This window comes from Diospyros lotus, chromosome 5 (assembly GCF_014633365.1).
Source record: "Diospyros lotus cultivar Yz01 chromosome 5, ASM1463336v1, whole genome shotgun sequence".
Classification (NCBI taxonomy): Eukaryota; Viridiplantae; Streptophyta; class Magnoliopsida; order Ericales; family Ebenaceae; genus Diospyros; species Diospyros lotus.
In genome coordinates this window covers 41,697,184-41,711,560 of record NC_068342.1, presented here as the reverse complement: position 1 = coordinate 41,711,560, position 14,377 = coordinate 41,697,184, and the positions used below count along the sequence as shown (strand labels likewise).

General features: G+C 32.3%; 1 protein-coding gene across 8 annotated transcripts in view; it reads right to left on the bottom strand.

Annotated features, from left to right (window-relative positions):
* Positions 1–14,377, bottom strand: part of LOC127801906 (7-deoxyloganetin glucosyltransferase-like) — a 128,223-nt gene that overhangs the window by 40,138 nt on the left and 73,708 nt on the right. Inside the window, exons 1-3 of one of the 8 annotated variants that reach the window (XM_052337429.1) lie at positions 12,327–12,985; positions 11,577–11,894; positions 10,608–11,340 (exon numbers count right to left, since the gene is read on the bottom strand). The exons of 4 other annotated variants lie outside the window; for them this stretch is intronic. In XM_052337429.1, coding sequence (XP_052193389.1) covers positions 10,709–11,340; positions 11,577–11,894; positions 12,327–12,840 — 1,464 coding nt within the window. In that variant the 5' untranslated portion in view covers positions 12,841–12,985 and the 3' untranslated portion in view covers positions 10,608–10,708. Of the gene's footprint in view, positions 1–10,607; positions 11,341–11,576; positions 11,895–12,326; positions 12,986–14,377 lie in introns of those variants that run through there. 3 more of the 8 variants (XM_052337428.1, XM_052337431.1, XM_052337433.1) reach the window with 3 other exon arrangements.

Sequence of the window (14,377 nt, the reverse complement as noted above, 5' to 3'; positions counted from 1 at the left end):
TCATAATACTATGATGTTCAAGACTACCACACATATGTACGTGTTAAGTTTCGTGAGGACCACTCAAGTGATTGAGGTTAAAGATCAATCATTTCCTATTAATATATATAGGATCAAGCCTTTTGCCGAAATTATGTCAAGTCCACAGTCCAAAAACACTTATCTATTTAGTGTGTGTTTGGCCCCCTTTTTTAAGTTAATCTTTTTCTACCTCTTTTTTCGATCAATTTTTTACTACATTGTTTTGTCTCTTTTCCCAGTTAATTTAAATCAATTTTTTAGTTTATTTTTTTAAAATTATTCTTTACTGTTTGCTTGCATCTCTTTTTGGTGAGACGCACTATTCCACAATTATAATACATTTTCATTTTTGTTTTGTCCATGTTTATCTCATATTTAAAGATATGATAGGTGAAGTCGTCTAGAAGGACAAAGTTAGAACTCAGTCATCTTCCGGATCCACTACAAAGTATATTGATATTGTTCTTGAAGATTTGGAGTATGATCTTTTAATTTTGTTTATCTGTCTTTAATATTTTTTTTTTATCTTTTTTTGTTGTAGAATGTATCTTTATATAACTGGATCCACTACAAAGGACAAATGTTGTATACAAAGAAGTCTTCCAAAATTTACTTTAATCATAATGAAATAAAATTGTTGTTTCTTTACTAATTCATGTAGTATATTAAATTTACGGTAATGTGCATTTTATATTTTAAACTATTATTTTATATATATATATATTTGTTGAATATTGTATCCCGTGTATCGCATGGGTCGAGAACTAGTTAGAATTAAAGAGAAATCAAAACATTAAACATTAGAATTAAAATAAAAACATTAAATGAGGTGGATTCTTGAATGTTTTAATTTAAAATTTATGATGTGATTTAATTTGTAATTGAAAAATGATTTAATTTGTGATGTGATCATTCAATTCAATGCTCTAGCCATTGGTACGACAAGCACTGAAATCAAACATGAAATATTCCATGCTGATCCCACTGTAATTGCAATTGCTTGCACAAAATTCATAAATTAATTTATATTTGGCATTAAGTGTGGAGTTGCATTTATGTTTAGCATGTTGACTATGAGGATTATGAGGTATCAAATTAATTTATCTCATACTCAACATTTTCAAATGCTAATGAATTGCGATGCCAAAAATTAATGACAAAGTTTGAAGAGTTATATAATTTTTTTTACATGTCTCATGTTTTGGGATATATAAGATATATGGGTTTAATTAATGTTAAATTTAAATTATAAATTTAATTTAAATTATTAAAAAATTATAATTAAATAATAAAATGGGGCCGATTAGGGGTTCAGTGGGCGGAGGAGTGTTCTAATAGTAAATTATTAATAAGTTTTAAATAAAATTTTAATTTTATATTTAGTATTAATTATAAACTTTCATCTTATTAATATTAATAATATAGTTAAATAATTTTAGTAGGTAAAAATAAAAACATTTTGCACAATGGGGGTTTTAAATGTATAATCTTAATAAAATTAGATAATAATATATAATTTTAATTAAATTAATAATAATTACAATTAGGGTTTTAAATGTGGTGTGGCGGGGGCTTTAGTTTACACTTGGGGTTTGGTTAATTGTAAATTTGGAATAAAATTTAAATTTGTAAAATAATTTTTATTAAATTTTTATTAAGTTATTAATATTATTACTATAAATTTGGTTGTTACTTAATTTGTTTAGGGCCAAATCAATATTTTCTTAATTAATTTTTATATTTTGATTTTAATTTTAATTAAAATAAATATTCACAAAAAAAATTGTGTATTAGTTTAGTTGTTAAGAATATAGCCTAATTTTTTAACTTAATTTTTTATTAAATCTCTTATTAGAAATTAAAAGAATTTAATTTTTTAATTTAATTAATTATATATTATAAATTAAAAATATTAAATATATGTTTTTTAATTTTTTAATAATAATGGGTGGATTTCAAGATTTAAACTGGGTTTAACTTTAGGTTTAATGAAGACTAACCTTAACAAAATTATACAATAATACATAATTAAAATAAATAAAAACTTGTGGTCTAGTCTAGTTTGATTGTAAAAAATGATTAGTTTAATGATAAATAATATGTTTAAATATAACAGTTGAATGTCAATAATATTGTTGTCGGGTTAGTTATTTATTTAATACGATTTTAAAATTATGACAAACAAATATAATGTTATTATTTGGTTAAACTTTTGTTACTTGGTAAAAAATTTAAAAATAGTGTATGTCTGAAAGTGCAATTATAAATTATGTTGGTCTGTAATACTAAATGATGGTTTTGTGAATTTTCAGGATAGTTTTTTTCGTTATACATATTATTTAATTTAAAATGGAAACTCCGTCGCATCGTAAGTGAATTGATAATAGGTGTAACACAAGAAGGGGTGGGATTACTAGAAAATTTTATGAGGGTGTCGATGAGTTCATTCAATTTGCGTCTACCCAAAAAGTTTTATAAGATTAGAGAGAAAGTTAAAGTGCCCTTGTATGAAATACAAGTGTTTAAGGTTTAAATCAGTCAATGAGGTGAAAAATGATATTTATAAACATGGATTCATGAAAGGTTATTATTATTGGATGCATCATGGTGAGGAAGTATCCGTTGTGCCTCATTCGGATGTTCAAAATGAATATTGTAGAGAAGACAATTTTAGGGATCAGTTTAATTCCTATGAACAGATGGTAATGGATGCGGTTGGGCCATCAAATGCGTCATATATAATGCAAGAGAATGGTATTGGAAGTGGTTATCAGATTTACAATATAGATGAAGCACCGAATGAAAATGCACAAGCATTTTATGACATGTTGTCTACTGCACAAGCTCCATTGTATCTGTTAGAACAAGAGATGCTATGACACACACCAAGAGGGGGGTGAATTGATTATTTTAAAAACTTGATTTAAAACTTTGAAATCCTTTAAATTGAAAATTCAATGCAAGTGAGGATTATTGAATTGTTTGAAATAATAAATGAAATAAAACCACAAGCACAAGAGAATAACACAAAGGATTTATAGTGGTTCGGCTTAATCCAAGCTTAATCCACTACTTTAGCTCTTCACTAAGGATTTTTCAAACCATCAACTAAAACCCCTACTTAAACCAAGTAGGTCCTCTAGTCCAAGACTAGGAATTACAACCTCTTGCTTATACAAGCAAGCCTTCTAGCACCTAGCTAGGAATTACAGCCACTTGCTTCAACGAGCAAGTCTTCTAGCACAAAGCTAGGAAAATAAGAGTGATACAAATGAAAGAGAGAAGCTAAGAGTTGACACTCTTAGTTACAAGTTCTCTCACAATGAAAACAAGGCTTAATAATAAATTTACAATGATAGAACAATGAAGCCTTGGAGAGAAAATACAACAGTGAAGGCGCAAATATTATAAGCTCAAGTAAAAATGATTTGAACTCTTTAGATCAACTCGTTCCCATCCATTAGTCTTCTCTTGATGATCCACGACTTGTATTTATAGGCTTCCCAAAAGATTGAAAAGAAATATAGCCGTTTGTGACCGTTGGAGTTGAAAAACTAGCCGTTGGAAGCTTTCTGTAAAAGATATAGTCGACAGAAGAAAATGCATAGTTGACTATTTTTACAAATAAAACAAAACATAGTCAACAGACAAAAACGCATAGTCGACTATCTTATAACACAAAAATTCCATAGTCGACAGATACATATGCATAGTCGACTATTGCAAAAATGTAAAGAAAATTTTGAATTCTAAGAACAAAAATAGTCGACAGATGAAAAGCTATAGTCGACTATCCTTACATGATAGTCGACAGACTGAAAAATAGTCGACAGAACCCTTAAATAGTCGACAGATCAAATCAGCATAGTCGACTATCTATTTGAAAACATTGAAAACTTAATAAATCCTCATTTTGATCTTTTAAAAGCAAGTTGAGATTATCAAAAGTATATTTTGAAACAAAACCTCACTCAACCATACTCAATATTTCTTCCATAGGATTTCATACCTTGCTTCAAAAATCATATATTACAAATTTGTTTTCTCATTCATATAATCCATAGAGATTGATTTTCATATAGTCATTATCAAAACTATTTTATTAGCAAGAGTAAAATATTAGTATCCAAACTGCGAAGTAGAAAGTGAACTTTCTACTGCAGTTAGAATGTTGAGTATAAAGTCTAATTACAACATTCCCGAAAGTGGATATAATGAAATCATGCAGCAAACAATGCCAACTGGTAATCGTGTGCCAATTGATTTTTATCATACCAAGAAATTGGTTTCGCAGCTTAGCCTCGGTTATCAGAAGATTGATTGTTGTTCAAATGGGTGTATGTTGTATTACAAGGATGACGAATTCGAGATGAGTTGTAAGTTTTGCGGTCATTCTCGTTTAAACCTATAAGAAGTGGAAAAGAAAAATTTAAACAAATTTCTTATAAAAAAATATAGTATTTGCCTCTCATACCAAGACTGCAGAGAATATATGCTTCTACGGTTACAGCTGCGAGCATGAGATGGCATCATGAAAGTCAGAGAGAGCCTGGTGTCTTGTCATACCCGTCTAACGGGGAAGCATGGAATAAAATATACTCATCATTTTATGCAAATTAGAGCGTGCATTTCTTCCCGGATGGTTTAACCCAATGGAGCATCTCCCAGTGCACTTAGTTTATGAAGAAAAGATGGGGGACCAGTACAATACAGATGGATGTATCCATTTGAAATGTACATCTGATATAATTTGAATCGTTAATTTTTAAAGATAATAAAAAAAATTTATATTAAGGAAATTTTCGAATGATTTCGATTTCTCAACACTTTAAAGAAGAAGGTTCGCAATAAAACTCATGTAGAAGGATCTATATGTGGCATATTTAATTGAGGAGACATCCACATTTAGTTCATATTATTTTACACCAAATGTTCCATTAAGAAGAACGAGAGTCTCTCGAAATGACGATGGGGGGAGATTCTTCATATCCACAAATTTTCGTGTTCAATTATCTAGGCCGTGCTGCAGGAGCAATGAAAATTAGGTGGATGGATGGGAAAGAGTTTGAAACCGCCAAATTATTTGTTTTGTTGAATATTCTGGAGGTCGAACCTTATATCGAGTAAGAATTAAAATTTAAATAAATATATTTATAAGTTCATACTTGGTTCATATTAAATGATTGATATATCATTTAAATTTTTCAGCATATACACCAATTTATTGCGTCAGCTATCTTCAAATATCATAGATGCAAAAATAGACAAAGAAATCGAGAAATATTTTCCTAAGTGGTTCCATCATCAAGTATGTTACTTCATACTAGATTATTTTTTAATTGAATTTTAAAAATACATTACGTGATTAAAATATTTTCTCAGGTTAATTCAAATACTCAAGTTGTTACAAATCCATTAATTCAGAATATAGGATGGGGACCGACTCCAAACGTGCGGTATTGGTCAATGTATTTTGTGAACGAATATAAATTTCATACCGTCGAATGGAGTACTAGTAAATCTACCAAAAATTTTGGTGTTTGCGTGCCTAGGACAGGGGTTGGATCATCAGAGACCTATTATTACAATTTTTTTTTTAGATATTATTGAATTGGAATATGCAGGCTTACTAATCAAAAGGGTAGTTATGTTCAAATGTGAATGGTACGATCCAATTCTTAGAGGAATCAAAATCAATAAAAAGTATAGTATTATCGAGGTTCGATTGTCAAGAAGGTATAAGAAATATGATCCTTTCATTTTTGCTCAACAAACTGAACAAGTGTATTACGCGTCGTACCCTGACACTTGCCGTGATAAACGTGATTGGATGGTTGTTATTAAAACAAAGGCACGACCAACAATAACGGCTCCCGAGACTAACATGGAAGAACCTTTCTAGGAGAATGAAATACTAGAACTCCCGCAAATTGATCAAAATGATAACCATAGAGGTAGTTTACAAGATTTAGATGGGATAATCGAGGAAATAGATGTTTCAAATATTGTTCAGCAAGAAGAAGATGATGATGCAGAGGAAGAATCTATATCAGAAGACGACGAAGAAGAGTTATTGTCTGTTGACATAGATAGTGATGAATTTGTAAAAGAAGATTGATATATTTATGAATACATGTGAATTCCAATATATATATATATGTTATGATATAATATCTTTTGTATTTTTTAATGTCTGTGACCTTGTACATTTTACCGTATTTTTATGTTTCATGTAATTCTCAAAAACAGATGTCAAGACATTCATCTCCCGAATCAAGCAGGGGTAGGGGTAGAGGAAGACGTCGATCTTATAGGGACACACCTTCCCCAGATCCTAGTAGTGTTGATTCACAGTCTTCTTCTTCTGTCTCCACACATGCTGTTCCGTCTACTCCTTTATATCCTCAGCCATCGCACCCACATGCTTTTGTTCCCATGCCTCAGTTCCAATAACCATTTTCCTCTATGCCATATCATATGGGTTATACTACAGTCTCACCAACATCCTACCCACCTGAGACTGCACCACATTCTGTCCCCTATTTTGGGTCTACTTTTCATCCCATAAGAGGTCCATACCCATACTCATTTATGCCAACACCACATGCACATCCTTCGACATCTTTTCCTGTACAGAATGTTGACCTGACTCCATTTGAGCCAATTAATACCGACCGAGCTGATCACTGAGTAAAGTTATCCTGCAATCAGAACTGTGATCAGTGTGTATTTGATATATATTATTTTTAATTAATTATTTGTGATTGTTTTACATAGAAATGTAATTTCTTACTTGATAAATATTGGTTTTATAATTTTTTCCCTGAGATTGGCCCACCAGATGTACAATCCAAGATTTGGAAGAGACGGTACACTAAAGCTTGGCTTCATTGGGATGACGTGCCTGAATTAACACGACGGATGTGGCTGGACCAATTTAGCATAATTATAATTTAATTATAATTCTTAATTATAGAAAGTTTCAATTTAAAATTTTATATATATTTATTTGTTTTTAATTTCTTGTAGAAGGAGTTTAAGTGGCAACCTGATGAGAGTGATCGTATATGGATCACTTGAAATAAATCTGGTCGGAGAAGTTTTAGAAATAATTTAAATAAAATTAAAAGAGGTACAAATAAGGGCGAGTGGATGCATTCGATGATGCCGCGAGCATTGCAGGCCAAGTGGGATGAAAATCAATACAAGAAGAGAGTAGAACAAAACAAAAAGAATCGCGCATTCGAGACTGGTGGGTCAGTCCACACAGGCAGATCTATTCCTTTCACAAAGAGTCAAAGAAGGATGGTAATTAGTTTTTCTACTAATTAAATGTAAATTTTATATAATGGTTTATATTATTTTTTATTTATTTCATATATTTGTCATGCAGGCAAATGAATTAGACCGAGAGTCCAATGAATTTGAGATTTTCAGGAGAACCCACACTCACAAGGATGATCAAGGACAAGAAGTGTGGTTGATAATAGATCAAAGACCGTCGCGGTAATTATATTTTCTATAATTTAATTAACATTATAATTTAATGATTTTTTTTATTAATTAACCACGTCAATGTTTTAATATTTATATATATATATATGAGGCGTTCGAGAGATTAAGTGCAGAGGCATCTTTAAGCATTAGCCCGCGGTAGTGAGTCGTCCTCTCCACCTATAATCGACAAATGTCAGATTTTTTATCAAACTGTCTCTGGTAGGAACAAGAAGGGTCATGTCTACGGTCTTGGCTCTTAAGGTAGGCAGTCCTTCCTGGTTGGATCCGATAGTAGTTGTAGTGGTTCATATGGGTTGTCGTCAAAATTAGAACAAATGAGATTGAGGGTCACCCAGATGAACGAGGAGTTACATTATGCTCAAAACAAGGTGGTCGAGGTAGAAAATCAGCTGCATTCCACCCGGTCTCGGATGGACGAGGAGTTGCATTCTGCTCGGACCGTGGCGACAGATATGAAAAATGAGAATGTGCACCTGTGTCAGTGGCAGCAACAGATGATGGTATGGCAGGAGCAGATGAATAGATAAATGATGATATTACAACAATCTGGCCCGTCTTATCAGCAACTTGGACCATCGATTCAATCAGGATCTAGTAATCAGTTTTTTGATAATGAGGAAGAAAATGATGATGATTGTAACTGAATATTTATGAATTAATCAGTTTGACTTACAAATTCAGTTTTGTTATTTTAATAATTAATATGAATTTTGATTTTTTAAAAATAATATATTTTTAATTTCTATTTAATTAATTAAAATAAATTGTTAATTATCATTAATTTCATTTATAAATAAATTTTATTTTAAATAAATATAAAATATAAAATTTTTGAATAATAATTAAATATGAATTTTTTTATAAATAAAATTTTATTTATTGTAATTTTTTATAATTTTATTTTTAATTTTCGTTTAAAAATTTTATTTTTATTTTATCTTTTAAAATTATAAATTTTTTATTTTATTTTTTTAAAATTTAAAAAAAATTATTTATATAAATTATTAATAATTTTAATTTTTATTTACGTTTAATTTTTTTTATTTTACAGCTGATCAACGACGGGTAAACAACCTGTCGCAGTTTATTTTTTTATTGCATGAAAATCAACGACGGGTCCACTTCCCGTCGTTGAATCCATTGCAAAATGCCACCCGTCGCTAAAAAATTTAGCGATGAATTTTTATATTTTAGCAACGAAAATTTTCGTCACTAAAACTCTAATTTTTTGTTGTGATATGAGGGATATTCGGTGTCGATATGAGGGAGAGAGAGCGCATTTTAGCTGGCACACACTAAGATAGAAGGAAAGAATACAAGGAATTTATATGATATAGCTAGGGCAAGAAGTAGTGGGCTTGGCTTCTCATTTTTTAAGCAAATGGGATAAGACCCATTTCTCTTTCAAGAAAATAATTAATGGGCTTATGCCACGATTTCTATATTAGACTGTCAAAAATGGTGATATAAGTTATACTTCAATCATGGGCCCAGACCTATAAAGATTAGATCCACCCAAAACATTGTCACCATCTTAGATCTTATTAAGAAACACAAAACTAATATTTATTAATAAATTCAATATAAATTTATTAATAAACATAATTAAATTTTATCTACAAGTGACCGTACAAGACGTGCACCTAACTATTTGATCAATGTTTGACAGCGCACAATAGGAATTCTTAAAAATATTATTATTTTAAAAATAAATCAATAAAATATTACATATTTCAAATTATTTAACAAAATATTACAAATTTTAAACATCAACCGTCCACCTCCAAATGTCAATTTAAATCGCTTCTTGGAGAAATCAATTTTTGCAATATAGTCTGGCACACGCGACACCACCAGTGGAGCTCACTTTCATTGACTACGTATTTTCATTGACTAGATAGTGATGTCTAATTATTGTAAAATTATATAGTTAAGAGGTACAATGAGTTAAAGTTTAAATTGAGAGTGCTAGGCGTTCAAAATAACAAAATTTAGGGTTATTGTTATACTTTAAAGCATATTTTTAATGGCCAATTTTATATTTTTGTCATTATATTTTTAGATTTTTTTTTTTTGGTATGATCATCCAAATTTTTGGTTCTTTTGATTACACTACTAACCTAATTTTTGAGCTAATTTAACTCTTGTAATTTGACATTATTTTTTGTTTATGATTATTCAAATTTTTTATTTTAATTATATTTTTTAATCAATTTAATTCATAAATTTTTATGTGTAAAAAAAAATAAAGTAAAATTACAAGATATACATTACACTTTGTTTATGTCAAAATACATGAATTAAATTGATTCGAAAATGCAAGTTTAGTAATATAATTGAAATAATAAAAAATTTAAATTATCATAAGAAAAAAAAATTAAAGTACAGAACTTAAATTAACTTTAAAATATGAATTTAAAAATATAATTAAAATAAAAAAAATTAAATAATCACACAAAAAACTACTTGACAAAAATATAGGTTTGGCGTATTGGAAGGCAAAAGGCATAAATGTGCCCTCCAATCATACACTTCACTGTGCGTGAGATACACCCGTCTGATGTGGCCAATGAGATGGTGCACAATGGAGTTGGGGCCGGCGGTAGAGGTTGGAGCTGACGACACTGGCCTCGTTGGGGAGGAAGGTGCATCCAGTGGAACACATCATCCAATGCCACGGCAATCCATTTGACTTAGTGGTACTCTCTCTCTCTCTCTCTCTCTCTCTCTCTATCTTTCAATGCTACTTTTAAAGTAATAAAGAAGAGACATCAATTCCCATGGCTACATCCTACATGTATAACAAACAAACTTTGGCAACAATAACATAATTTGTATGGACAAAATTACACAAAATTCTCATTAGGAATTATAATTAGGTAAATAAATTGACTAGGCTACGGAACCCTATAAATTTTAATCTTTTGATCTATATATATTTTTTAAACTTTAGTCGTAATATCACAATAAAATTCTCAAAAATCTTGATTTTTTAAATAAAATGATCAAAGATCAACAAATATATAAATTATTTATCCACTATAATTTTGACACTCGGGCAATAAATGTTTAGATGAAATGGGTATTTTCTCCCATTTGATTAATTATTATAAAAATTATTGAAAAACATTACAAAAATATATCTCAAAATATCTGACGTTACGTCTGTTTAGGGATCAAAGGAGAGATCTTGCATTCTACTAAAAAGCGTCTCCAAGTTGACGTCCGACGAGCCGCCGGGCGCGACTGCCGCCTCCGCCTTCTTCTTCCACTCCGCGGCCTTCCTCTTCATCTCCTTTCCCTTCTCCCCGTCCATCAACTCCCTCACCACCCTCTCCACCTCCTCTCTCTTCACGTCGCTCGCTATCTCCATCCCCACCCCCCATTCCTCGCAGCTGTACCGGCAATTGGTCGGCTGCTCGGCGAAGAACGGCCAGCAGATCATCGGCACGCTGGCGCCCAGGCTCTCCAGCGTCGAGTTCCAGCCACTGTGAGTCAGGAACCCGGCCACGGACCGGTGGCTCAACACCTCCTCCTGCGGGCACCAGCTTGCCAGCTTCCCCTTCCCTCTCGTCTCCTCCAAGAACTCAGGCGGCAGGACGGCCGAGTTTCCTGTGACGAGATCCGGCCGGATGATCCAAAGGAAGTCTTTTTTGCTGTTGGCCAGCCCCCACGCCATCTCAACGAGTTGTTGGCTCGTCATCACGGCGATGCTTCCGAAGTTCACGTACACAACCGAGTTGGGCTCCTTCGAATCCAGCCACTCCATGCATCCCCTGTCTTCTTTCCATAGATTTGATCCTGTTTCAAAGAGAAAACATTGAAATGCATTCATTCTGTTATCTTATCTTATATGTGTATAAAAGGGAGAATCCTGTTTCAAGGTGAGATCTAGGTGATTGAACGATGAATCCTACTCATTTACGCCTCTTTGCTCAATCTACCATGCATGTCTAAGGGCTCATTTTGGATTCAGGTGTCCTTCAATACACGATGGATATCATATATAAGATGAACTAAAGAGGTGACTAACTTACTGATGGATTTGAGTTGGTGGTTGTCTTTTATATGGGTATTGAGCATCAAGTGGAGAGGGCCAATGGTGAAAACAGGGGCCGGAAACATGGCGGAGAGAGCGTCAATGGCCTCTCTTTCAAGAGAATCGAACGTGTTGATGATGATGGCAGAGGCTTTGGAGGATCGCTCCGTTTCAGTGACGACGAATTTGATCATGAAGTCGTCAGGATCTGTGGTTCTGATGAGGCTCGGAATATCCTTCAAGCTGGCGTTCTTCATCATCCCCGGCATCCAGTCGATTTTCGTCTCCAAATACCCGTTTGTGAGGCAACTCCAGTCTGTTCAGTTGAGCTTGTTTAATCGATTCATTATTAGAAAATCAAGCAAATGCAATGATTAGTGAGATGCTTGTGAAACAGATGCTGATGGCATAATGCAGCACAGAAGAGGACAAATTGAATGGCTGCTTCTGTATCAGCCGTATCAGTACAGTATGGATCTGACATATATATGCAAGCATATCAAGATATATATATATATATATATATAGAGAGAGAGAGAGAGAGAGAGAGAGAGAGAGAGAGAGAGAGGGAGAGGGAGGGAGAGAGAGAATCATTTTCATCATTGATAAATAATACGCAGAGGGAGAGAGAGAAAAATAAGCAAAGAAATCATACTTTTAATCAAGATAATATGATGATTTATTTGTCAGAGAATCGGTTAAGTTTTTGGAAATGATGATATATACATGAGATGTGATTATGGTTTACCTTTGAGAGGAACGAGGGCTCTCTGGAGGAGGGCTTTGTACTGCGTATAGCCGAGGAAGCCGCAGGCGCTGGGGGTCCAGAAGAGCACTTCAGGGATGCCGAATTCTTTGGCGGCATCGAGAGTGAAGCTCATGACGCCGTCCGAGACGATGCAGGAGACGGGGGGGACGTCGGAGGAGGCGGCCAGGTCGGAGAGCAAGCAGCGGAAAGGGTGGAGGCTGTGGACGGGAATGGAGGCAAAGAGGGAGGGGATGTCCTGGGTGGCGTCGGTGTCGGAGAGGGGCAGGCCGTCGGGGATGGCTGCGAAGCGGAAGTCCGGCAGGCCGTCGAGGGAGCGGGGGCCTCGGGAGCGGAGGAGGCGGCGGTGGTTGAAGTGGGTGTTGACGAAGGTGATGTGGAAGCCTCTGGAATGCAGAAGCTTGGCCAGCTTCAACATTGGGTTGATGTGCCCTTGCGCGGGGAACGGAATACACACTGCGTGTCCCTTCATTTTACCTCCTTCTAACGAACCCATCTCTCTCTCTCTCTCTCCCTTTGTCTCTGAGATGTTTATGAAGATGAAGATGCAGACGGAGATGAAGATGAAGATCTCTCTCTCTCTCTCTCTCTCTTTGAGATGTATTTATGAAGTTGCAGAAGCAGCTGGGGTTGACGGGTTTCTATTTATAGACAACTTGGCTTTGTAGAGGAGAACTCATCGGAACCATAGAATATATATATATATATATTTAATTTTAAAATATAAAATAGCTAACAAAAGTCGCGAATTATTTTGATTAGAACTCCATAGTTTTGTATTTTGATTTTTTTATAGTAATTTAAATTTTTTATTATTTTAAATATATATTTAAACTATTAAATTTATATTTTTAAATTAATTTAATTTCTATACTTTTACGTGAATGAATATAATGAATATTTTATTATTTTATTTTATTTTTTTATACATTTAAATCAACTTAAAAATATAAATACAAAGACATAATTGAAGTAAGAAAAATTCAAATTGACATAAAAAAAATGTTAAAATATAAGTATTAAATTAACTTAAAAAATAAATTTTAAAATATAATCAAGACAAAACAAAATTAAGATAATCACAAAAAAAAAAGTCAAAGTGTAGAAAAAAATGAATTTTGCCAATAAAAAGTATATGTAAGAAAAAAAATATAAAAATAATTAAGATAATTATAACATTAAAAAAATATCAGCCTTTCAATGGGCCCACTTAACAAATATCTCGGAGTGACTTCTACTCTTTGCAATTCATTTAGAGCTACTGTTCAAACTCCTTTCATCCACTCACCCCTCTAATTCAAGCCCGTGACTTCTACTCCTTTTATGTCGGCCGAATTTATACTTTTACTTTATAATTTTTATGTCTTTTTATATAATTATTTAATTTTTTATTATTTTAATTATATTATTATATTTATATTTTAAATTAATTTAATTTCTCATACTATATTTTTTTCCGTATAATAATTCAAATTTTTTGTTATTTTGATTACACTTTGTATCTGTATGTTGTAATGAATTTAACTAAATACTTTGACGTGTAAAGAAAATTGAGTTAAGTTGACTTATCTCATTTTATATTTTTATTTCATATTATTATATATAAAAAATAAATTTATTGTATATTATTTTTAACAATAAAATAATTCATTTAATTAAGTAAATATTTTAAAATACGATATATTTAGATAAAAACTAAAATAGGTAGCATGTGCATGTATCAACTTGCGAGTAATGACAATGGACAAGTTTGGATTAAGACCAAAGAACTTTGTCGACCTTTTTGTCCCCATAGCCCTTATTCATGTGTACTCTATTAGATTGATTTTTTATTTTTGGTCTGTGCATGTTTATTTTGTTAAGAAATTAAGTATTTTTAAACTCATGGAATTATGTTTCTCTTATGCACCAAAAATTGAGACGACAGGTTTAGGTCATTCATGGTGTAAATGGAACAATTTAGAGATGCCTTAGGGAATATATTCAAAAGATTAACTCAATCCAAACATGTTGGCAAAGAAATAATTAAAAAT